The sequence below is a fragment of the Leuresthes tenuis genome, unplaced genomic scaffold (assembly GCF_036924035.1).
Source record: "Leuresthes tenuis unplaced genomic scaffold, fLeuTen1.0.hap1 SCAF_4, whole genome shotgun sequence".
Lineage (NCBI taxonomy): Eukaryota > Metazoa > Chordata > Actinopteri > Atheriniformes > Atherinopsidae > Leuresthes > Leuresthes tenuis.
The window spans coordinates 18,661,357-18,687,273 of NW_027325358.1; the positions used below are offsets into that span (position 1 = coordinate 18,661,357).

The window sequence follows — 25,917 nt, forward strand, 5'->3', positions numbered from 1 at the left end:
CACCAGTTTAAAAATATTTCAGTCCACTGAATTGTGCAGAACAGGATTCCTTTAAACCTGTTTCTGTTGGATTAAGGTCAGGACTTTGACAAGGCAGTTCTTAAACATTAACTTTATTCTTCTATGACAATTATTTGGTAGAACATGTGTACTTAGGTTTCTGGTGGGATTTATTTCACATACAGATGTTATGACACTTTCCTTTCCAGTCAACTTAATAATATAATAATATAGTATAATTAAGAATGAGTTACTTCTTTAATGATTCCAAACCATCCCATTTTATATGCTGCACAACAGCACCGAACTATGACACTACCAACACCATGCTTCAGTGATGAGAAGACATTCTTATACTAGAAAACCATGTTGTCTGATGCTTCTCATTTAAATTGAAAAGTTCTGTTTTGGTCTCATCTGCCCAAGAAGCATTTTTCTTGTAGCCCTTTTCTTTGTCCACATGATCTTTAGAAAACTGCAGACAGGCAGAAATGTTCTTTTTGGAGATCAGTAGCATTGTCCTCGCAGCCTTACCATGCTTATCAGTGCCATTCAGTGCTCCTCTGATGGCGGACCTATGGACATCAATCCGTGTGGGAGACAGAGCTGGCCCTGATTTCACCTTCAAATGAGCTCTTTCTAGAGGTTTACATACAGCACAGTTACCTGCACAGTTGAATCGAATTACAGCTAGACCTGACCTTTTATTTGGGCCACGATCCTTGTAACAGTATACATGCATGGGAGCAGAATCGAGTTGTTGACTGAAGTATGCCTGATCTCACAACGCTGTGGTCTGTGAGAGAAAACATTCAAGACATTTTACTGCTTCATTTTTTTTTCTGTGGGAAACCATTGTATATGTCAATATGGCTGAATTGTGCACAGATAACACTATGGTTATGACCTTAGGAATTCATTAGAGCAGAGCGACTGTAGTGAAGTTGGCACGTTAATAAGCTGATGTTCACAATTTCTGACGCGTTTAGTCATCTGACAAAAGAAATGAGAATGAGAGCAGCTTGACTTGGAATTCCACTGTATTAATTCTACATTTACATTTTACTGTTTATACAAAAAGATGCAGAAATTTGTAACGTCGCATTATTTGCATAATCTGAGTGTGCTTGTCCTGGTTTGAGGGGCACAATAATTTGTGTTCTCTAGTGTTATGTTGACATGCTTCTAGATTTACCACTCAGGAACATGTAATATTGGATGGATTTCATTATTCTTGTCTAATTTGTTTAAAATGATCAACTTTTAGGTTATTTAAATATTTCATTATTTAGGTAGAAATCTAGAAATTCTGAAGGGTAAAAAAGAACTTCAATGTGCTCGTTAGTAGTGATGCATCCCAGGTTTCTTGAGACGGGGTACTCATGTTACTGTCACAAAGCTGCAGTTCGTTTAGTCTAAGAATTTTTTCCCAACAAAGTAAATTCATTTTCACTGTCGGAGGTAACTACAACAAGAAACTCATGTTTTTCAAAGAATCGTCTGCCTGCTTTGGAAATAGTGACACTTTCAGCAGGAACTGAGTTCAAACATTATAAAATGAAAAACTTAAAAGATGTTGCCAGAGAAGAGGATGAAAAGTGTGTTTGAAATCCAGAGCCATTCACTGTTGACCACAAGCTTCCCAGTCTTACCTTACATCCAATAAAATCCTGCTTGAAGCTTGTGTTTAGAGTCCAGGCTGTAGCAGCTGCCATCTGGCACACAGAGCAGCGCCTTTAGTCAGACCAGGCAACAAGGAGAGGCTTTCTGTTTGTCTGTGTTTCTGTCGCTCTCCGACATCTGTGGAAGTGTTGCATTTTTATCATTTGGTGCCTGTTTGTGTCCGCAGTATGTGTGTCTCATTGTCGATGTGAGCTGAGAAGGCCATCCATCCAGTGTTCAGTCTGAAAGATAAGCTCAACCCTACAGAGCATCTTTATTAAGATGCTGAACAGCCTCAGAGATACTGGTCATCTGCTTGCCTAATAAAAACACAGATGGAATAATGACTGATGCTGTATCTGCTTGTGGACATCAACACGTTGTGTGGATTTAGATGTTTGGACAGGTGTGTTGGTGAAGACGTGACAGCTGGAGTTCTGCCCCCCCTTACCTTTCTTCTCAAATACTGCAGAGGCAGTATTTGCTGAACGAGAAAAGACATGATTTGTCTGACAAGGCAAGGATTTCTGTGCAGCTGCTCACTCTGGGAATCCTACTGTGCATGTGTGTTTGTCCACACTGATTTGCTCTTGCTATCTGAGAACTTTTCAATATGTGGAGGTTGAACAGAGTGCATGTTTAAAAAAACTTATGCCGAGCAATACTTTGTCCAACACTGCCCCCTGATGGTTGCTGTGTAGACCTCTTTTTGGAGACCGGTTTAGACGGGAGGGATATGCACACAGGCTATACAGCATAACTGTTTCCAAATTCTTACATCACGAATCAATCAATAAAGACAATTACTTAATTAACACATAACAGCAACTTTACAAAAGCATTGAACACAAGATGATTAAAACTGTCCTAACAGAGCCAGAAAGTTTGAAAAAAAAAAGGTAACATCAAAACCCAATGACTTGGTTATGTTGATGTGTTTGATGTATGTTAAGTTCGTGTTCTTTTTTTAAAATTATTTGTCTTTGTTGCTCCTGGCTCAGTCGTTTCATTGACAGCTTGGTGAAAATGATACTGTAAACAACCGATCTCTAACCTTAATTTGTATAAGTGGGCTTCAAAACCTAACCTTAAAGGTTTCTTAAAACTTTACCTTTAACCACACTGAAAGCTAAGTTTTAATGTTGAAAACCCTTAAAGCTTATCTGTCATCTGCAACTGTTGGTGACTGTATAAAAAACGTTTTCCTCTTTAAAGCCCTGCTGCTGTCTGGGGATTGCAGCGCACATAGTTTATGTTGAGAAATCTGTTGCCTTTGGTTGGAGATATTCTATGCCACAGCTCAGTTCTGTTGTGCACGGTTGCCCATTGTGTAATAAACCTTGTTAGATCATTTCAAATTTATACTCTGCTATTGTGAAAGAACCACACGTCTACACATGTCACACCAATCAGTTTCACCATTTGATCAGGCTGGAGATGACAAAATACAAGACATCCTTACTTTCGTGCATTCCTGGCTGCTTTCCATCACATCTTTGTAAAGAGCAAGTCTGAACTACCTTTGGGCCTCTCCATAATGATGGTATTGCTAACTCTCACCCCGTGTAGTTTGTATTTTTCAGATCACTGTCACTTTGGAGGTGGTGCAAAGCATTTTCCCTTCCCACATAGATAGTTTGCTTTTGCTAAGAAGTGTCCCCAACCATCGTTCTCTACAGGTGACTGGAGGGAGCAGTTGTGTCCGCTGGTGACCAGGTTAAAGGAGTGTGTGATGGAGGTGATGGAGAAGGCAAAGAGAGCCATGACTTTTGTCCTCCTGCAGGAGGCAGCCTGCAGCATACCACAAGGCTTCCTCCTCCAGCAGAGGAGAGATGTAGTCTTCACTCAGGCGGTAGGTGGCTGCACTGATCTAATAAAGAGAACCTCTAAAGGATATTAAATATTTCCAATACTTATTTTTGCTCATCTGAAGTGAAAGTTTTTCTCTTTTGCCTATATTTGTTTGTACATTATGTTCTGTTTGTTCTGTCATCAAACAAACCTGTTTTACATTTTTGTGTCTCAACAGTTAGCAGCCTTGGCCTGTGGTTTTGTCATGAGGTTGTATGCAGGAATCCAGGACAAAGCCTTCCTGAGGCAGCTCCACCAAGTTGGCCTGGTGGCCCAATTTGAGAGCCTGCTCAGCACATACAGTAAGTTAATCACAAATGGTGATCTCAAAATCTCCACTGATGATAAAAGTTTATTTCCATTTACTTCCAAGAAAGAACAACTCTAGTAGATGTTTGATTTGAATTCAGAGGCTGATGAGTGATAAGGCTTGAAAATGTTACATGTACAGCTGCAACGAGGTATTAGAGCAGTGTTGTTTTTGGCAAAATGCTGGTATTACAAACACTTGTCTTTTTATGTGTCATTCAGATCATTATGAAGTGCCTTTAGAGGATGAGTGTTTATTAGATAAATAAATAGAATAGAGGCTGAAATAATAGAAAGCCCTTGTCAGTTATGAGTAGACCAATTATCGTGTGCTACTGCTCGTTTTGTGCTGCAGTGAATAAAAAGACAACATGTGACGAGCAGAACTGAAAACGCACCTGATCTTGTATTGTTTACCTGTTTAAGGCGAAGAAATCGGAATGCTGGAGGACATGGAAGTTGGAATTACAGACCTGCAGAAAGTTGTGTTCAAGATCACTGAGGCCAGGGCAGATGATCGTAGTGAGCTCCAGCCGTTAGTGTGTGGCCGACGGTGAGTTATTATCTCCTGCATTTTTAGCATTTTTCTTGAAACAGTTTGATCAGTAACTTCAGTTTTTAAGAGGCTCTCCAAGAAAAGAAATGTAAATTGGTGCTAATTGTGGGAAGGTGACACAATGTTCAGTTGATACACTTTCAGTCTGGGAGTTCCCCTGTTTGACTCACCAGATGTCATCTTCTGGGAAAAGCCCAGCAATTGAATTGGACATTTGTCCTCCCATTCTACTTTTTAAATTTCTTCACCAACAGAAACGATAACTTCATAGGTGGTGAGCCACACACTTAAAATGCCAGTTTGCTCTCGGATCATGTTGCAAGAATGCATTGTTCTGTCAGTGAATCATGCTGACATGTTTATGCAAGGATACTCTAATTTCGACTGGTTTGATTCAATACAGTCAAGCCAAAGCGTGTTTTGTTTTTTTCTTTCCTTAAAGTTGAGCAGCTGGTTTCAACAATTGAAATATAGGTCTTACCATGCGTAGAATCGCCACCTTAACGTGGTGGAGGGATTTGAGTATCCCCACGATTCTGAGAGCTGGATTGTTGAAGGCATTAGCCCCTGGTAGTGTCTCATGGCATACTTTCCATTACCCAGCCTTCTTTGAGTCTCTGGGTGGCGTCGTGGAGGGGTGTCACCTAGGGATCCTATTGTTCTTCTGGGGGACTTCAATGCTGTGCTAGCCATGGATTGTCTGTTACAAAAACCATGTTCGAGCATAAGGTGGTTAATAAGTGTACCTGGTACCAGGCCACCTTAGGCCAAAGATTGATGATCGACTTTGTAGTCGTGTCATCAGACCTGCGGCCGTATGTCTTGGACAGTCGGATGAAGATAGGAGCAGACCTGTCAACTGATCACCACTTTGTGGTGAGTCAGAATATTGTTTTTTTGTGATAGGATTTACAAATTAAATACCAGATTTAGTCAACAACAAGCAGTCCATTGAAATTTCAGTGTGTTCTTGTAGAACATCTTGACTATGTTTAGATTGATGATGTCAGTGAAATATCTATAGCCTTGCAAGAATTAACAATGAAAAAAGAGCAAAGCCACCTCAGTAATAAACAGGGCTCTTAAGTTTTGATTGCAGGTCATCTCGGAGACCGACGGAGGCCTAAGTAAACATACCTCTCCCAGCTTTTTGGAAGGTGTTGCTAGCCAAGTGAATGAGCTTCTCAGCTCCAGTAACACAGCACAAAGTCTGATAAAGTCTGATAAACTAGCAAGGCAACATGTGCGCTACCACCTGGTTTATAAAACCATAACACAAGCTACAACCAATACCATGTGACACCACAAGAACACAACAAGAATAGCTTGCGCAACCAGGAAAGTGGGAAAAAGTCATGTGACAACACATAGCTGTTCTGCACAGCTGGTAATAAGGAAGTATATTTGACTTTTGAATTCAGTGAACTTTGCGCCACATGTGAAATAATTGATTTCTTAGCTTGACAATGCCAGAGCAGTTTAGCACAACATCTGAAGTACTGAAGCCACTTTGATCATGGGTATCCTCCAGCTTGTTGCAAAGCAAAGGTTCACTTGTAGGACCTCAGATGAACCCACTTCCTTTGAACTGGTTACTATGTGCATTGTACATCCTCCAACTACCCTGTCAGTCTGTCAGACAACCTTACAGTACCAGTTAAACTCCCTGTCTCTCACGCACAAACATATTTACTCTCTCTTCTCAAAACCAACTCACACCTGTGTCAGGAATCAAATTCCAATACTTCCTGAATATATCATATTCTACACAGCTGCAGAACATATTGGATTTCTATTAAATGGCTTTTTTTTCTCCTTGGATTTAGAGACCACTTCACTGTAGAAGTGCCATTACCACAACTGATTTTCCAGACCCTGCCAGAGGAAATCAAGGAGGGCAAACCACTGCGAGTATTTCCAGTGCTGTTTAACGTGGGCATCAATGAACAACAGACTATAGCAGAGAGGTACTACAGACACGTTTAGGTCACTCTATAGAACTTCCACTTTATTAAAGACAGACATTGTGTGTCTGAGCATGCTTAATGTTTCAGTGTTTAACAAAAAAGGTTTCACAGTTTATACTGTCATCTAGAAGAAAGTGCATTTATATCTACAACTGAAATTATTCATTATTTTTGCATACTCACATTCCTTCAAAGGATATTAAGTCTATATGAATTCATGTTGGGGATTTGGAGTGTTTCTCTGAATTCAGCCATTACTTGTCTACATTGTTCTTATACTGTATGAAAGTTTGATAACTGCCAATAAAAAAGCGAGTACTTTTATATTATTCCTCTGTAACCGCCCTCAATTTCATGTAATCCTCACAGGTTTGGAGATATCTCTCTACAAGAAAGAATAAACCAGAAGAACTTTGAGATGTTAGAAGCCTATTATAAATTACTCAGTGAAAAGGTGCCGCTAGAATGTAAGTGTGCAGTATGTTTTTGTTTGTTTTTCCCTTTTTTTTTCTTTGCAGAGACAAATACTCTCTGTTACATCAAAGTCACGTTAACATGTGGTTACAAAGAGGCGCATAAAACATTACTATAAAACTCATTATTATTTTTAGGATTATTATTAATTCAGTACTGAATTGTCAAATTATTTTATTTTCAAATCTAGCCTGTTAGTTGTTACAATCAGCTAAGGCATGGTCATATGTTAGGAACAGAGTTTAATTTTGGTAAATATTTCATTGCATTTGTTTTTGTTTTTTTTCTCATTAACATGCATCCACACCCGAGCTACAAACTTTCCCCGCCCGTTTAAAATAAGAAACAGAAATGGTTCCTGAAGGTGTCTTTTGTTTTTCCACAAACAGGTCTACCGTGTTTTCAGACACAGGCTGACATAAAGGAATTACTTGAAACCCTGGGCCAAAATGTAGTCACGAAGAAGAGGAAGAATGTCGAAATACTATGGATTGCTGGAACTGTGAGTTATCGCTCATTATCTCTTGCATTGCAAATATGTGAATCTGATCTTGCTACACTGGATGTATTCTGCTGGTTTAAATGGAGGCACTGTGTCAAACAAATAAAAGCTGTCTGTGCATGACTCATTGATTTTATGAGATGACACAAAAAAGCTATCTTGATTCTGATTGTTATCATATCGTTATATATAATTTCTGTTTGAGAGCGTTTAATCCTTTTCCTGCAATCCTTTTTACAAACTAAAAAGTTTTTATTGGTTGAAGTGCAAAATTACAGGCTTCAGCCTGCCATGAATACCTCGTTTGCAAAGCCATCTCTTTTTCCCCCATGAAACTGATGACTGATGACTGTTTCTGCAGTCTGACAAACTTTCCTTTTGCCTTTGTTCTTCTCACATGTTTTAGCCTTATTTATACAGATGTCTTTTAAAAGTTTACTAGACCTGTATAAAGGCCCGGTGTGCGAGGATCAAAATACTTTATTGCCATTTGTACATGGACAATGGGCACAATGAATACTTGTGTGGTTCTTTGAAGTCAGCCAAAGGAAAAATATCAGTGAGAATAAAAGCAAAAAAATATTTTAAAAGTGATAGGCTCAAAAGGCACGAGATTAATTAAGTGTTTTTGTTTTACTTATATTTTGAATAATGAATAAACATGGCACCGTTATGTTGGTATGATGTTTACAATGTTATATTCTTATGTGCCCATTTCCTAAGATGTTGGCATGGTGTGTAAAATATGAGCGAACAGAAGTCAGGGATTTGAATCAATTTCAACATGGTGCTGTGTCAACATATAAATGACACTACAGCACATGTTGGAAAACAAAAATTATTTCAGCAATATCTTTTTTAAAGAACTGGGCCTGTAAAAAACAAGTGGCAGCACATCTCACAGCAGGTCAGTGTAACTCGTTCTCACCCCTCGCCGATCACATTCTGATGTTCAGAACAGTAGTTGACCAAGAAATCCTAGACAAAGACAGAAACTGCCAAACTTTTACAGTGTTGTAACACACTGATTTAACGTGCCTCCCCACTTTGTACACGTTGCTCAGACAACGCAGGCTGCGCTAGCTAGATCATGTGCGCCGAATGGAAGATGGAGACATGCCAAAAGACATCCTCTATGGTGAGCTTGCCTTTGGCAAGAGGCATGTTGGCTCCCTCGGGTGAAATATAAAGATGCCTGTAGGTGCGACCTGAGACCTCTGGACATCAAGACAGAGAACTAGGAGGGCTTAGCAGCTGACTGTAGCAGGTGGCACAGTGTGCTCCAGAGACAACTCAAGGAGAGGAAAGAAGCCAGGCCTTGGCTGAAGAAAAGAGAGCCAGACGAAAGGCACACTCTTGTGAGGTCACCCCGTGACCACCTGTACCTGCACCAGATGCGGCAGAGACGGCCATTCTTGAATTGGATTGCTCAGTTACAGCTAACACTGTTTACTGCAATGACAGCATCATGTACCCAAGCTGACAACGAGGCCGTACTACCTATGGTCGAGCTCAACCGACGGAGGCCTAAGTAAACATACCTCTCCCAACTGTTTGTAAAGTGTTGCTGGCCAAATTTCCCAGTTTAGACATTTGATAGGTTGCCATTTTGATATTTTCAGTTAGATATAGGATTTAAATCAGTTGCTTTTCATTGCGTTGAATTTGATTTATAGCACGTAAACAATCAACTTAGCATGTGGGGAAATGTTTAAATAAAAAAAAATCAAAGTAATAAGGCTTTATAATCTGATATCAGTTTCATGAATGATCCAAATATTTCTGTATTCATATGTATTTGCCATCAGACATTTCAGTATGATAGGCTAAAGTGGAAGACAAACTAACTCACAATACTCTACATATGTCGCATCACAAGTTTTAGGTTCATTTCTGGTCATGTTTTTTCCCCTGTCACATTGGGTTCACTCAAGTCACCTGTTTTTGTACACAGCTGCGCTCCATCACCAATCACCTCCCTTAGTATTTAGTTTCTAGGTTTCCCCCAGTCTCATTGCAGAATCCTCACCTTCCGTGGTTCAAATCACGTTTGCTCACATTTTGTCAGGTCAGGTTTTGCCTTTTAGTTCTCATAGTCTCGTCTTATTTCATAGTCATAGTCTTGCTTTGTCTTGTTATTTTTCACAGTTAAGAATTATTGATATCCAGCTCAGCTGCACTTTTTGTTCTTGCCTTTTGTTCTTTGTTTTTATAATAAAACAAGTTTTGCTTAAGTCTGCATCTGGGTCCTCCCTTCCACACCATGGCCCTGACAGAAGGATTCTGCCAGCATGGACCCAGCAGAGCTAATGGAGTTTTTGGAGCTGGTCGGTGCCCTTCATTCCTGCCAGGGGAAGGGAACCAACCCTCTTCGATGGATGAAGGCGTCCAGCGAATTCCTCATTTTTCACCACATTTACGGACGTGTAGCACATTTTGGAGGAGGCCGAGAGGAACATTCAGGCAGCCCTGGAGGAGGTTTTTGGGCAGAGGTCTGCACAGGTGGCAGCCTCTGTCACGTTTTTTTTTTTTTTTTCCCTTGTCCTGTCCAGCATTACGGCAGCAGAAATGTAATCTGAATACCTTTTATGCCAAACAGATTTGCTTTGCCAAGGGAAACTTTATAAATGTAAAGCTTTTTGTAATAAATCAAGTTTTGCTTAAGTCTGCATCTGGGTCCTCCCTTCCACACCACGGCCCTGACAACATATACCCATGTAGCCTTAAAGAGTACTTTTTATTATTGTCTAAACTTGATCTAACTAAAAGGGTCTGTGTTTAAGTATGGAACTGAATAACAGGTTCCTGTAAACCTAATTGTACAGCATTTTTTCTAAAATGTATAAACTAACTTTTTAATGTTTGTCATTTATAGTTGTTTTACTTGCCTCTGAAGTCCATGAACTCCATGTCTCCTTTAAAGATGAATCGCTTTTGAATTGAAACTGTTTGAATTAATTGTCAGGTTTGATGCAGGAAGGGACGACTCAGATGCAGACTTCATAAAAAGGTAACTGAGGTTTATTCCAAAAGCAAGGTCAAAACAGAAAACGCGGCTGAGCCGGATATCCAAAAATACTAAAAACTATGGCAAAACAAAACAAGGCTATGGTATAATAAATAAACAAGACTATGAACTACAGACGAGATTAACAATACTGTGACTATGAGGTGAAACGTGACTTCAATCATGGAAAGGAACGTGAAGTGAGGATTTCGCAATGAGTGAGACTGAACCTGGACACTAAATACTGTGGGAAGGTGATTAATGATGACGTGCAGCTGTGAACAGAAACAGGTGACTTGAGTGAGAATAAGTGACATGGGAAAAAATGTGGCAAAACCTGAAGATCAACATAAAACGTGACAGAACCTGAAACATAACAATAATCAAAACATAAACCTTGACATTAATGATGCATGTCATTTTGTGTCCCCTTCCCACCAGATCTGCCGAAGGTTAAATGGTATCAGGTTTACTAGCTGTAAAAGTGCCAAAGACCGAACATCCATGTCTGTCACATTAGAGCAGTGTGCCCTCCTGCGGGATGAACACCAGCTCAGCAAGGACTTCTTCGTTCGTGCTCTGGACTGTATGAGGAGGTAAGATAGTAATTGAAGATGTTTTTAAACATCAACAGGTGCAACTTATTTTACCAGCTAGTTCTAAATATACTGAATTGAAATGCATTTTGGTTTATAAGATGCGAAAAAGATCATTTTGGTTTTATTTGCTGAGATAAAATCTAATCTCTTCAATGTAAATTGTTCTCATAAATATTAAAAACAATTTTATTAAGGTGCAACATGTTTTTCCAGGCACCTAGTTGTTGTTTTTTCAGTTGCCTGAATATACTAACCTCCTCCCACTCAAAAAAAGACTTTTGTTATTCTGTTCATTGTTTTTAAGTGAAAAAAAAAAAACAGGTGGCTCTGCGGGTTCTTTACAGTTATCAGAGTGTTGATTGGGGAAAAAACAATGTTTACTTTCACTGAAAAGCTCAGCTTATAAAACCAAGATTATCATCTGGCTCAACATTATAAACCTGAGATAAATGTGTTGCAACAAGTATCTGTTGAAAGTGATAGCAAGCACCCACACCATCCATTACACACATCAAGAAAATTCTGTCGGCCCCTCCTCTCAGCTTATCACCATGAGATGTGCTTCTTCCACCATCAGCACCATCCCTCACACATTCAAACGCTACTCTGCCTTTAATGTTTGTGCATGCCAGCGGGGTAAACATCTGCCTTGATCTGATAAGGCCAAACTTTCAGCCTTTGTAAGGAAATCTGAAGTGCACATGTAAAATGCCGGTGGTATTGACATGTACAGGCCTGCTGATGGCGGCTGTGTCAGAAAAGTTAGATAACCTGACAAAATGAGACCGAAAGGCACGAAATACGTGCAGTTACTGCAGGCTAGAATTACTGGCCACAAATTCAACATAGCTAATGAGGGGATTTGCTGTTAGGTGTGCTGATCGCAAGTTATACTAAACATTGTCATTTTTTAAACATCCAACAAAAACTGCAACCCTTGTCAGAAAAAGTTGTACTTTGATTAACCGATTAAAATGACGATAAAAATCATCTCTCCGGGCATATTTCTTACCTGCCAAAAAAATGCAGGCAATTTTTTCTGTAACATATACATTTGCTTCAGTACATTTCATTATTTAAGTTCTCTAAAAAGTTCGGAAGGATCTGAAGGAAAAGGATTTTGAATTAGTGACCCACAATTTATCAGTTAAATTGCAACATATTTGCTAATGAATGCAATTAAGTGTTATACAAATTATGTGAGAGGGATGCACTTGCAGCATTGCGATCCACTTTCACTGGTCACTGAGACAAAAGTGGCAACTCACTAAAACAGACACATAACACTCCATATATTGTACAAAAGTAGGGTGATACTGCGTACCGAGGCCATGTAATGCCATCTTTGTATTAGAATTTTAACACAAAACATGACTATTTTACATGTTTTTACACATTAGTCGGTTGCCAATATTCCCACACAGATCTGGTTTCTCTTGAATCATAACAGTCAGCTCGTCTTCAGTCTCTTCACCCCTCACGACCACATTGTTGAGAAAAGGGTTCCTTGTTTTGTAGAAATGAAGATGACAAATGAAAAGATATTATGGGATAAGTTAGCCATATGCTCTCTGTCATCACTGCCACCTTTCTTCTCGGGCAGTTATTCGCTACGCTGAACAGCCAATTAGACTGAAGTCTCTCACTGACAGCCCTAAGATTGAAAAAGAAAAAGAAAACGTTGACAGAGTCTGACTATGTGAAAATACAAGTTCAAGATGACAAGAATGACACAGGCTCACTGACATTCCCAATGTTCCAACATTCCGATTGTCAGCTTGGTCTATAAGGTGCAAAAGGCATGTTTGCTTGCATATTGCAAAATATGCCCTCTGACATCCCAGAGTTTTACTCAGAAATCATAACTCAAAATGTCAATCGGTAATTTAAAAATATATTCTGCACGGCGGTGTGGTGGTTAGCACCGTCACGTCACAGCAAGAGGGTTCCTTGTTCAAATCCTGGCTGGGGCTTTTCTGCTTGGGTACTCCGGCTTCATCCCACTGCCCAAAAACACGCATGTCAGGTTAATTGGTAACTAGACATTGTTCCTAGGAGTGCGTGTGAGCGTGGCTGGTTGTTTGTCTACTTTGTGTCTATGTGGCCCTGTAATGGACTGCCTCTTGCCCAATGAAAGCTGGTATTGGCTCCAGCGCCCTTGCGACTCCAAGTTGGATTAAGAATTTCTCATATTCAAGTTCTGGCCTCAACATATCTGCATGTCAGTACTGAATTGTCATTGTAGTGCCATCTACTGCCAGCAAGAAATCAGCCCCATGCGACAAACTTCCAATTTACATGACAAAAAAAAATGGCTAGCGTTCATGGAGGTATACATTTGGTGGCAAATAGTTTTATTTTTTTATCAACACGTCTGTAAAGGTACGATGAAAGATACCCTTTTACTAGAGTAAGAAATGATAGGTATAGTTTTGGAAATTTTAAATATCCCTTTGATATTGATCAGCTTCACGGGCCCGGGCACCACCCTCCATTCTGCAAGAATTTCATTGAATGTAAAATTAGTGAGTGAAGCCCCTGAGTGCAGGATGGGTCCTCAGCATTTTCTCAACACTGAAATGTCTCGAAAAATTCCTACAAAGCATTCGTTGAGTTATTTCTTGGGCAGAAAAAATACTGGCATATAGATCATGTGTAGCTTGAGATATATCAGATAAGAACACTTACACAGTGAATTTTGTTTCATTGAGACTTTACGATTAACATTACCAATTCTGTTTATATAGTCAAAAGTAAGAAAAATGCTTGGTAACATCAGTGTATTTGTCATGATAAAAGATGTGTCTGCTGAGTTTGTCAGGTCATACCTGGTCAGTTGAGAGCGCCACGTTGACTAATGTCATCATTTTAGTAAATCATTTCTATACCTGGTGAGTCAGTGAATTTGTTAAGCTCAGGGGGAGGTCAAACAGTCACACAAGCTTAGCAACAGAAAGATTGATATTCACTTTGGACTTAACAGGCTAACATTTTGACCTGTGTCTTGTTCAGATGCTTCAGCTTATGTTCGATCATCTGTTTGAACTTTTTGTTCGAAATATAAATGTGTAAGGTTTTTATGCGGGCAGTTAGACAGGCTAGATTATAGAACATATTTTATGAAATAGTTATGTTTGTTCAATGGCGTTGTTTGTTTTAACTTGTTTTGAAACAATTGCGACAGCAAAATGACTCTGTTATGAGTCTGTTATCCGTTTCTATGTGAAAGAAGTCATAAAGATTTATTACGTACACTGTTTAGCTCTGTTCGTCCTGTCAGCAGGGTATATCATGTGTGATCTACCTGACTAAAGCCCCGAGGCATGTAGCTTTAAGAGCCCAAAACTGTGATGAGTTTCTTACTTGAGAGTCTGATCTCTAACAGAGAAATTAACAAATGTCAGCTCTGGTCAAGGTGTTGATTCTCTTCTTCTGTAAAAAGAAATATTAGTTCTGCATCCATAGACACAAGTCAAAATGTGACTACAATTGTTTTTAAAATTTTAAAAATAAATTAAATTAGTACTACTGAATGAGAGCTACCAAGAATGGTCAATCTACTTATATTTAAAACTGCATGCACTTTCATTCATCCCCCAGTCTAATCCCATCATGTGGCTCATGGTGCCGTTCTTGGTGTTGTTGATGTTTCTCCCATTTCTGCTCCATCCATCACTGCCTGCTTATCTGTTGCTGGTTTAAGAAGCATTCAGTCTGTACAAATGGCTCTATGTCTAAGTGGGCATTCTGGCTTCGAAGGCGCTTCAACAATCGGTGCTAGAAAGTCCGCTCAGACGGCATCTGTTCTGTACTAACACTTCAGTCTTTTTATCTGTCTCTGTTCATTCTGTTTCACTCTGACGGGTGCCCCTGCAGTCAGCTGACCCAGGGAGACATTGGGCATTGGGAGGACCCTGAGGCTGGCGCCGTGACAGAGAACAAACCAACGTCACGACACTTTTATCCCATTGCCCTGCTGCTCGTTAGCTCCCACTTGCTAGTTGTGTGGCTCATTTTAAGTCTTGTTTTTCTGCTTGCAAAATATCAATAAACTGCTGACAATGCCATCTCTATTCCCTCCTTTTTCCTGTGTCTGCTGGCTGATCTTTTATGAGTGGTGGATCTTATTGATTAACTGACTTTTTGTGTTATTAGCAGAAGTGGATTGATATCTAGGGCCACATGGTGCTGTGGCGGTTAACACTGTCACCTCACAGCAAGAGGGCTCCTGGTTCAAATCCCAGCAGGGGCCTTTCTGTGTGGAGTTTACATTTTCTCCCTGTGTATGCGTGTTAATTGGTGACTCTAAATTGTCCCTAGGAGTGAGTGTGTATGGTTGTTTGTCTCATTTGTCTCTGTGCTGTCCTTTGATGGACTGGTACCCGTCCAATGTGTACAAAGCCCTCTCACTCCTGTAACCCTAAATTGGATAAAGAGGGTATAGAAAATGGATGGATGGATTCATATATGGTGGTAATCCTTACCCCCTACCCTGTACCGGAGGATTAGGGAAAGCTGACTGCAACCTGATATTTTTAAGTAAAAGAATCAGCAGTAAAAGATTTAATCTTTCCTCATTTATTGGAAGTTTTTTTTCAGGCAGTTAATCTTTATTACGGGACTATGTTAGACCTTCATAAAGTTCACTCTAGCTGAGTTCACAATATACCTTATATATGTTTTATAAGCCAGGTATTATTCAGTATTTTTCTTACTGTCAGCACCATAGATAAACAGTGTTGGCCCACTTACTAACCCTCTCTGTAGCCCCCAATATCCAGCTCACCCACACCTAGTGAAAAACATACTATATGAGGACTAAGTGAATAGGACGGAGCTAAACTAAGCTACAGTCACTATGTTCGTGCTGATGACTGATTATGTCACCTTGAGAAATGCATAAACATTGAGTGACTTAACATGTAACATATAACTAATAACATGTAAGGCTAGTGTTTTATAAGATCTTTTTATTTTGCTGGTGTGCTGTTGATAATATGAAAAATACAGACATTTCTGCTTCCTGTTTAACTTGTCACGTTCCAAAAAACTGCTGATGTTGCATTTGAAACAGAAAACAGAATCAACATGTCAATTCCTGTAATTTTCCTTTTCTCTCTCTATCTCTTATGACATAACAACATCCAACAGCTGCTGGATTTTCACAGTCCTGCTGTGGCTGAGAAAGTTCAACGGACTGCAATATAAGAACATGCGCAAGTTAAAAAAAATCAAATGCATACGTGATGTTGATCACAGACAAGTTTTCTTCAGGCACATTGCCAACTTCAACAAGTCACGTATGAGAATGCCTGTAGTGTATGGTTCACACATTGAAAGTTAATTTTAATGCTCTGTATATGTTGTGATATTTATGAATGTGTCTGAGATTATTTGTATGTACTACCCTATGCTGTTGCACTTTCTCTGCCACAGTAGACAAATCTTTGACACCTGAGCTGTGTCGCTCTGCTGCTACTGTCACAAGTCAGATTAATTTGAAACAAATTAACACAATCTCGTGTCACATGAAAAAACATATGTAGACCTTAAGATGTCTCTTTCTTTCTTGTGAAGACTGCATCATAGATTATATCATTCCTGCCCATTTTTGGTGTGTCTTCAGAATTAAGTACAATAAGGTATTGGCAATAACAATACCGGCTCTGTTCACTTGGTGGTTATTTAAATAGAGGTAAAGCTTTCTTTGTGCATGCAACTTGCAGCTTTTTCTGGTATTAGTCAGTCACTATACATTGACTTGAGGCTATTATGCAGCTTGTAACAGTGACTGTGCAATCCTCAGCAGGCAAGGAACGTGCTAGTTCAGGTGGAATGTCATATGACAACATGATCTATAGATGTACAGGGTGATGAAGGATGTGGAGTCACTCCACCATCCTCTGAACTAGAGGGAAGTGTAGGTGGTGTTGTATGTTTGGCATCTCACAAATGTGTGTAGACTCTTGTGGTTCAGCAATAGCAGTTCCAGGGCCTAAATCACTTTTGGGAGCCAGAGGTGTGACAGACTGTCACTTTGTATAAATGTGTGATTATCTCTGGCTCCACCATATTAGGACACAGTTCGTCCTCTTCACTAATCTGATCTTGCTCATCTTCCTCATCATTTTGTGCTGCACTAGAATATTTGCCTCTTAGTTTAATTCTTTTTGGCAAGTAAGATTTAGAACTGTGTTCAGTTATCTCTTCTACAGATAAGAACCAACATGGTAAAAGGAGATTTTACTACATTGACAGGGCTGTCTCTGACTCTTTTTACCACAGTATGGATTTTCTGTTCCCATCTACCAGTTTCCCTCTAACATTCACATTCCTCACCAAGACAATCTCCTGGATAGCTTTGCTCTTCTTTACCGTTTTCTATTAATTTAACAGAGTAACTTTCTTGCAGACTTTGACCTAGAGATTTGACGTACTCTGAGCAGGTCTTGTGGTTTGCCTTTTCAAGTGGTATTCCCAGAACCAAATTGATTGGCCAGGTACCCAGCAAATCTAAAATTGCTTCACTCGTAAATCATTTCACTGGGCTTCCATGAGGGTGGTACGGGCAACTACGATTTTTGTCAGCTTCTGTTATCGTTACCTGATAGTTTTAGATTCAAAGTCTCTACCCTGGTCACGAAGTAGATGACTGTTGAATACGTAGTGGACAATGAAATTCTCTCAAAGAACCTTTGCAATGTTTCTTGCTGTTTGGTATCTAGTTGGCACTGCCACAGCGATGTGGTCAGTCGCAACTAATATGTTTCTGGTGTCATGATGATCTGGTCTGAGTGACAAAAAGTCAAGGCAGACAAGCACAAGTGGGTAAGTTGTTGAGATATTGACTAAAGGAGAAGCTTTCTGTGGAACTGCTTTCCTCCTCCAGCCATGTGTGGGTAAGATGTAGGTTTGTCTCTTTGAAACTGGGTTTTTGAGCTCTCTCAAGGAAAGTGATAACACTAGAGATAGATGAGCCTTCTCTCTGAGCTTTGTACCAATCAAGTATTGCCACAGATGGCGTGGTGTTTTCACCAAACACATCAGAAACAGTTGAAAGAGCCAGAGACTCATCAGATATAGGCTGCTCTAGATCTGAGTCATGTTCACTTTTAATGGTCAAAAGACTGGCACTGACACAAGGCAGAGAACACTTCATGTTCCACCTCATCACCTGGATTCAGAAGACACCTTTTTGTGTCATCAACCCTGTTTTTCTCTTTAAAAAAGCGCCATACTCCCAAAATGGAGCCTGACGTTCGGCAAGATAACCCATCTGCTTCGCTGTTGGGACTAGTGATGTGAATTTCGGCTCTTTTTAGTGAGCCGGATCATTTGGCTCAGCTCACCAAGAAGAGCTGGCTCTTTCAGCTCCCCAAGAAGAGCTGGTTCTTTCAGCTCCCCAACAGCTCTCTATTTTACCACTTATACTTTTTAGAATTCAGCCAAATTTAGCGCTGTTTTGACTTGTGATTTGTATTTGAACACATTTATCACTTAAATTTCAATAAAGTGTTGTAGCCAATTGCATTTACAGTTGTAAAATCCCTTAAAACTCTCTAACTTGTTTGAAGAACCACTTTGCTACACAAAGCAGAGCTCACGTCTAAGACATCCATCGGCGTGCCGGCTCCCATCGTTCACTTAAAAGAGCCGCTCTTTGAACCGGCTCGTTCGTGACTGACACATCACTAGTTGGGACACCCTGTTCTGTTTTTAATGTTGAGGTGGTAAGTAGATAGGCTTAGTGTGCCCACAGGTCAGAACATCCAGGGCAAAGATTTCAGGAATAGACTTGAGCTTAGCAATGTGTTCTTTCTATTCAACTGGAATCATTGAGTCATTTAGATTAAACTTGAGGTTCTCAAACCAGTCTTTTGACATGGAGTACGCTGGTCAGGTTCCAGTGTTGTGGCCAGCTGGGCCACACACAACTGGGCATCAATGGATTTTTTTTTCAGCTTCAACAAATAAGCTACCAGGCAACATGTGGTGTTCATATGGCTCGAGGCCAAAACTTGTATTTCAACCATGCTCCCACAGCCTACATTCCCTATAACACAGTACATCCCATGCAACCTAACAGCATATGTATGGTCCTCACTCTTTTGGGTGTAGGTTATGTGCTAGAATACCAGCATAATATCTTTGGAGTGTAATCTGTGTATAATCATCTCTACAAGTTTAAAAGAAAAAGGTTTGATGAGCCCGGAACTTCTCTTGGTTTGCTATCAATTCTGCATTCTTCTTGTGAACAAGTGCAGGATTTGGTAGATTTGGACAGCAAATAGCAATGCAATTGTCTTGTCCACACCTGAAACAGAACTTGGCTCTTTGCATGCCAGTAATTTTCCCAAGATCTTTAGTTTTACTGCTACTTGCCCTTAAGCACTGCGTCTTTTCATAACAATCATTGTCTGTCTGAAATGTTTGACTCGATTGTTTGACACTTTAATTGTTAAAGTGGCTTAGACTAATCTTTGATTTTGTTCTCAAGCTTATTAACTTAATCTTGTTTCAGTTTTGGCACAAAAAGGGGCTCACTATCAGTGTTAGGTTTCTTGGACCTTTAGTTTAACACTGAAACATTAATATACATTTTGTAACACCATCCCTAACATTGGGCTTTGTTACTCAATATGATATATGCTCCAAAAAATACTTCTCATCAAAATATATTGAAACACAACAATACATTGCAAATGTATTTCATTTCTAGCTATACAACTCCTCATAAAACAAAAAAGGTACCAGAAAAAGGGTTTGGGAGCAGGGAAACACACTTACCTTTGATGATGTCAGTGAGTAGCTTCAAGCTACCCAAAGACCCATGCAACTCAGACAGCAGCAACACAGTGAAAATCATATAACCACAATCGCATGAGTGAAAATCACCTGACATTAGTGTTCCAGGGTTAAGAAGACTGCCTTCCCACTACTTCAAAAAGCCTTCAGTTCCCCAAGGTATCTACGGCCTATCTCCTTCCCTACTTCTTCCTGGGAAATATCACATACAACATACAACAGAAGGATCCGTAGGGCTTGGTAAGTCACCTAAGATTCAGGGATTTACCTTAGATATGGAATTGTCAGAAGCATACTCTACTAAGGCTCTACCCTCTGGCTTGTTTGGTTAACTGGAAATTCTGACCAACTGAGAAGCTTTTCCATTAACCTCAAAAACATTTATTATGACCTCATTTGTACAAGTATATACAATTCCTGTCACATAAAGGGAGCACTGACCATCAACGTGTTAAAAGGTTGCAAAGGTACATTTTTATAGATGCTGAGTTACAATAACACAAAAGGTACGTATTGCAGGTTGGAGGATCAGGTAACTACTATTTGCCAACCCTCTGGCCACTGTTTCATATGTCATCTGCAGCTTCACCTGGTATTAGTGAGTATCTATACATTGACCTTAGGCTATATGCAACGCATGGTGTCATGTTCACTAACCATTCACACCCAAAATCATACAGCACCAAATAACTGCAAGGCTCCCACTTCTTCTGTCTTGCCCACAGATTTTTCAATCATTAAGTTCTACAAGGAGATTGGCAGTAGCGTCTCTACTAGAGACAAAGACACTCAAACTTACAATAAAGACACCCACGCTAAATTTGGAAAGAACAGCATGTATATTAAAGACACGTGATACAAAGGGGTCCGATATTGCAAAAATAATTTAAATATAAGGTAAAATTCAGCATCCTTTCTTCAAAGTAATACATCCACTCTACATTCTGCTTTCAAACAGAAAAATTGGATTTATTATGACTAAAAGCTTCGCAGGCATGACTTGTTGGAGTGTTGAAACTCTTAAAGCTGAGTAAATGAGCCTAGCGATACTTATTTTGTAAGCATTAAAATTTGTCTATACAAAATGTCCAGATCCCCTAAAAACAGATGGACCCAAATGAGACATATTTTTTTAAGAAGTAATATAACAATAAAGCAAATTCAACAAGAGCAAACCTTTTTTGTTTGACTGCTTTAAAGGTCCTCACCCAATGTTATCAATTGTGCCATCATTTTAAACCTTCCTCGTGTTTATTTATTTATTTTTCGTTCTCCTTTTCTTTTTTCCCTCATTTTTCTACTTCCTCTTTGTTTGATCATCAGAGAAGGATGTCGGATTGAGAACGTTCAAAAGAATATTAGGTGCAGGAAATACGCCTTCAACGTGTTGCAGCTGATGGCCTTCCCTAAGTGCTACCGACCACCGGAGGGGACTTACGGCAAAGTTGACTCCTAAGCACGTTCATGTTGTTGTGTAACGATTCATTCTGTGATATCCACGAAATAAATAAATATAAAGGCTTATCAATAGAATATGTGAAATGTTTTATTGTTCATGACAAAACATTTGCTGTATGGCCTTTGTTGAAGCGTTTTTATGTGAGGAGGGTACATGTATAGGCTTGTATTGAAAGACTTTGAATTTGCCAAAGAAGCTTTACTTTTAGGCAAACGCACTTTCTACTTTTCCATTTATTTTTTTATGTCAGGCGGTAATACACAGTGCTACTGTGAGGACAAAGCAAAGCTGTAGATAATTAGTGTGTGTGTGTGTGTGTGTGTATGTCAATGATCTTCCAAAGACCTCAGGCAGTTTAACGTGCATTTGTATGCATGAGGAATCCGCAAATTGCAGATTGTTTTTCAATTGATTTGTGAGAGTGTGCACGTTTGTGTGTGTGTCAGGGACCAAATTATTTCAAGACAGTTGTAAAGGTTTTCTGCTACAATGTTCCCATTGTCAAAAATAGGCAAATGGATGAAGCCAATTTTTATGGTATAAACACTGCTTTTCTCTGTGAATTGGAAAAAAATGTAATGTCTTGATGTACTGATAATTCCAAAATAAACAGCCACATTCAAAGAGAAAACTCGGACCTTGTGTCCATGAATATATGTACTTCTGTTGTTCACTAGTAATGCATCTATGTTTTATTATGGTTTGTCATATTCATGTCCAAACTGTTGCCTGACTCTAATGTAGCAGCGTTTTAAAGTTTTATGATATTTTCATTTCTCACAATACAACCCAGTCAGATCAAAGAAGTACACGTGGAAGCTGAACATTGGAAACATGATTTCTGAAAACAACTTTTTGATTTATTTTTGTATTTCATAATGGTTTTATATTTTTGGCTTTGAATTCATGTATAAAATTATTTCTTAAATTTTACATTTATGAATGTCTATTTGAAATGAAAGAGATGTATGATTCTGATTCTGGTGATCGTACAGAGACTAATGTGTAAAAACTCTTGGTCATTTGTAAGAAGTGTACATTTAAATTCAAATGTTTTTTTATTGGTTTTGTTCAATTTAACACAATAAACATGGTGAAATATAAGTAAATAGAGAATAGGCATATTCATATTCATAGTGTCCAAATCTGCTTTGCTCACATATGCTTTTGAATTTAAGGCATGGTAGAAGAACGTGGCAAGTCATGCAGATAGCGATGACAATTTGAAATAAAGCTTGCTCCTAATGAAAGCCATGTGCCCTGAGCTGTTAAAGTAACTAAAGGCCTCCATTTGAGGAAATATTGTTTAAGTTAGTCTTTACAGTGTGCAATAAAAACATTAAGTCATCTGTATATAGGCGTATGTCAATGTACAAAGAAGTATTGAAAAATCTTCCTCTCAGGGGACGTGTACATTTAAGTATGCATATGTGCCTGTGTCTTTTCTGGTTCTCTATTAGAATCCTGGGAATTTGAAGATATATTTGCAATCTTTTGCAGCCTCTCTCAGCCTGGGGGGTCACTGTCCCAAGGTCTCATCTGACCTCAGGGACCCCTTTGGAAAATCTTTCCACATCTGATCTAAATGTTGCTTTAGCCCCTAGTGCAGTTGCATTTTTTTGAAAAAGTAGAAAACTGTTTTTTTTTTAAACAATAATTTGCAAAAGTCATTTCACAATAGAACATTGGAAATGTATCAAATGTTGGACATTGGACATTTTACTATTCACTGATGGAAAATATTAGCTCATGTTGAATTTGATGGCAGAAACCCTTTTCAGAAAAGTTGGGACAGGGCCATGTTCCTCACTGTGTAACAATCTCTTCAGTAATCATGTTTATGATAGACTGTAAACATCTGGGAATCTGATGCTGGACCTCTGGGACGTTATCTGGCTGGGAGAATATGTTGCTCTAAAACTTGTAAATAACTTGCAACCGTGCTGAAGCGTCCATCCATCCCAGGGGACGATGGATGGAGGAAGAGGATATGAGGGTGCGGACGGGTGTACCAATGTGATGGAAGTCAGAAAGATAAAGAGGGGCGAGGTTGTGGACAGTTTTGAATATAAGGAGGAATATTTTATAGGCTGAGTTTTGGACCAGTTGTAATTTTTGAAGGGTTTTATGTGAAAGACCAAAAAAAAGAAAATTACAATAATCTAAACGGGAGGGGACCAGACTGTGAACAAGAACAGCAGTGGAAGGAGTAGTAAAAGAAGGACAGAGACGATTGATGTTACGAAGATGGAAATAGGCAGACCGAGTGATGTTATTCAGAAATCAGAATCAGAAATCGCTTTATTTCACCAAATGTACAATGTACACAGGAATTTGACCTGGTAACAGCGCCACATAGCAATAAAATAACAAATTAGAAATAACAATAAAAATATGTTAAATACAATATGTACAATTTGAATGAATGGTATTTTCAGAATGAAAATACAGTTAGTTGACCAGGAGTATATACAGGATGGCAGGAATGAATGTTATAATTAAGTGATCTTTAAGTGTCTGTGAAAGTGGCAGGGCTCGGGGGCTGAGATGTCCTTGTTTAAGAGGGTGGTGGCCTGGGGGAAAAAAACTGTTCAAGTGCCTGGTGGTTTTGGTTCTGATGGACCCGAACCTGCGACCTGATGGGAGGGGAATGAACAGGGAGTGAGCTGGGTCCCCCACTATTCTCGTGGACCTCAGCTGGGATCTGCCATCATGCAGAACACACACAGGCTCCTGTTCTAGGCCCATGCGCTCCAGTCTGTTCTTGGTGAGGGCAGAGGATGCAGGGTACCACACAGTGATGGAGGAGGTGAGGACATTCTCAATGGTGGCTCTGTAGAAGTGGGAGCAAACCTTGGGGGAGACATTCATCTTGCAGAGCAGTCTGAGGAAGAACATCCTCTGGTGCGCCCGCTTGATGAACTTGGAGGAGTGTGTCTCCCACTTAAGGTCGCTGGTGATGGTGGTGCCCAAGAGCTTCACAGACCTCACCACCTGAACTGCGGAGCTGTTGATGAGAAGTGGGGGGTGGAAGGGTGGGTGTCTCTGGAAGTCCATGATCGTCTCCACCGTCTTGTTGGTGTTGAGCTCCAGGTTGTTGCGTGTACACCACGCTGCCAGCTGTGACACTGTGTCCCTGTATCCTGTCTCATCGGCATCCTTGATGAGGCCCAGGACTGATGAGGATCCGCAAACTTGACCAGCTTGATGGATGAGTAGCTGAAGAGGCAGTCATTGGTGTACAGAGAGAACAGGTAGGGGGAGCGGACACAACCTTGTGGAGCACCGGTGTTGATGATGTGGGGGGCCGACAGGTGGCTGCCAGCCCACACTTGTAGCTTCCTGTTGGTGAGGAAGTCAGTGATCCACTCACAGATAGGGCTGGGTACATGTAGCTCTAGCAGTTTGGTGTGCAGACGGTCTGGGAGGATGGTATTGAAGGCTGAGCTGTAGTCCACGAACAGGGCCCTGACGTAGGAGCTCGGCTGGTCCAGGTGCCTGAGTATGTGGTGAAAGCTGAGGTTCATGGCGTCGTCAACAGAACGATTTGCTCTGTAGGCAAACTGTAAAGGGTTCAGGAGGAGGTCCGTGATTGGTTTGAGGAAGGACAGGATGAGCTTCTCAAAGCTCTTCATGACCGCAGATGTCACGGCGACAGGTCTGTAGTCATTCAGGCACGTTATCCTGTCCTTCTTTGGAACTGGGACGATGATGGATGTCTTGAGACAAGGTGGCACACGACATTCAGAGATGAACCAGTTAAAGATGTCTGAGAACACTGGTGACAGCTGGGTGGCACAGTGCTTCAGTGTTGCCCCTTATTGATGTGGGAGCCATTGGAGAGGGTGCTGTTGAGGATGACACTCAGAGTCTTGACCTGAGGGGAGGGCGAGATATAACACCTGCTTTCTTCTGCTGCTTGTCTTCCTCTACGGTCTGACTGATTGTCCAGCAACTTCTTCTCTGTCAGGAGCTTGAGATCCACAGGATATTAACTTTGATTTTATTTTAGACAGTTTCAGTGATGTTCTCTAGGAAGACTTGGGGACTTCTAATCAGCAGACATAGATGTTCTTGTACACTATCTAAACTACATTTAGTCCTTACTACTGTGGTAGATCCTTAGTTGTTGGACTTTGCTGGAGCCCCCCATGCAATACGAAAAGTTTTCCTGACCAGTCATTTGGCCGTTCATCTTTTTCCTTCCTGCTACTTGTCTGATGACTGATAGTGTTCACATGATGGATTCTTGGGTCAACACAAAATCATTGCCAAAAAAAACTCTATATAACATAACATCCAAAAAGCCTGCTCAATTCAGTCATCTGCATATCCCATCCATATGATTAACAAGTTACTATCAGCATCATTGATGTACATTATTCTCAAGAGTGAGTGTTTCTTTGAACTTCACTAAGAGAGTGTCCTCCATATTGCATCCAGCCTTGTAATGTAAAATCTTAAATATCATGTCTTCTCTATGTTTCACATTTTAGCTGCAATGGCTCCTGAATTTAAACCCTAATCTGAGCAAAGATCTGGAACTGTGCTTTCTTTATTTACAAATGTGACTTTAATTGTTCCATTGCTTCAATTTCCTGCTTCTCCCCCCGAATAGTGTTTATGTAATCATAGCAAAATAGAGCGTGCACAGTCAGAGACAGACGTAGACACATTTGTCTACCCACAAGATTGAGGAGCAGTCTTTTTTTCTGTTCAGAGTTCA

General features: G+C 40.0%; 1 protein-coding gene across 4 annotated transcripts in view; it reads left to right on the forward strand.

Annotated features, from left to right (window-relative positions):
* The window catches only part of inpp4b (inositol polyphosphate-4-phosphatase type II B), a 147,588-nt gene extending 125,087 nt beyond the window's left edge, over positions 1 to 22,501 (forward strand). For 2 of the 4 annotated variants that reach the window (XM_072384912.1, XM_072384913.1), the window contains 8 exons: positions 3,342 to 3,514; positions 3,692 to 3,815; positions 4,249 to 4,375; positions 6,205 to 6,345; positions 6,715 to 6,812; positions 7,209 to 7,321; positions 10,770 to 10,924; positions 14,804 to 15,799. In XM_072384912.1, the coding sequence (XP_072241013.1) occupies positions 3,342 to 3,514; positions 3,692 to 3,815; positions 4,249 to 4,375; positions 6,205 to 6,345; positions 6,715 to 6,812; positions 7,209 to 7,321; positions 10,770 to 10,924; positions 14,804 to 14,978 (1,106 nt within the window). In that variant the 3' untranslated portion in view covers positions 14,979 to 15,799. Of the gene's footprint in view, positions 1 to 3,341; positions 3,515 to 3,691; positions 3,816 to 4,248; positions 4,376 to 6,204; positions 6,346 to 6,714; positions 6,813 to 7,208; positions 7,322 to 10,769; positions 10,925 to 14,803; positions 15,802 to 21,055 lie in introns of those variants that run through there. The other 2 variants (XM_072384910.1, XM_072384911.1) reach the window with 2 other exon arrangements.
* Positions 22,502 to 25,917: the final 3,416 nt, after the last annotated feature.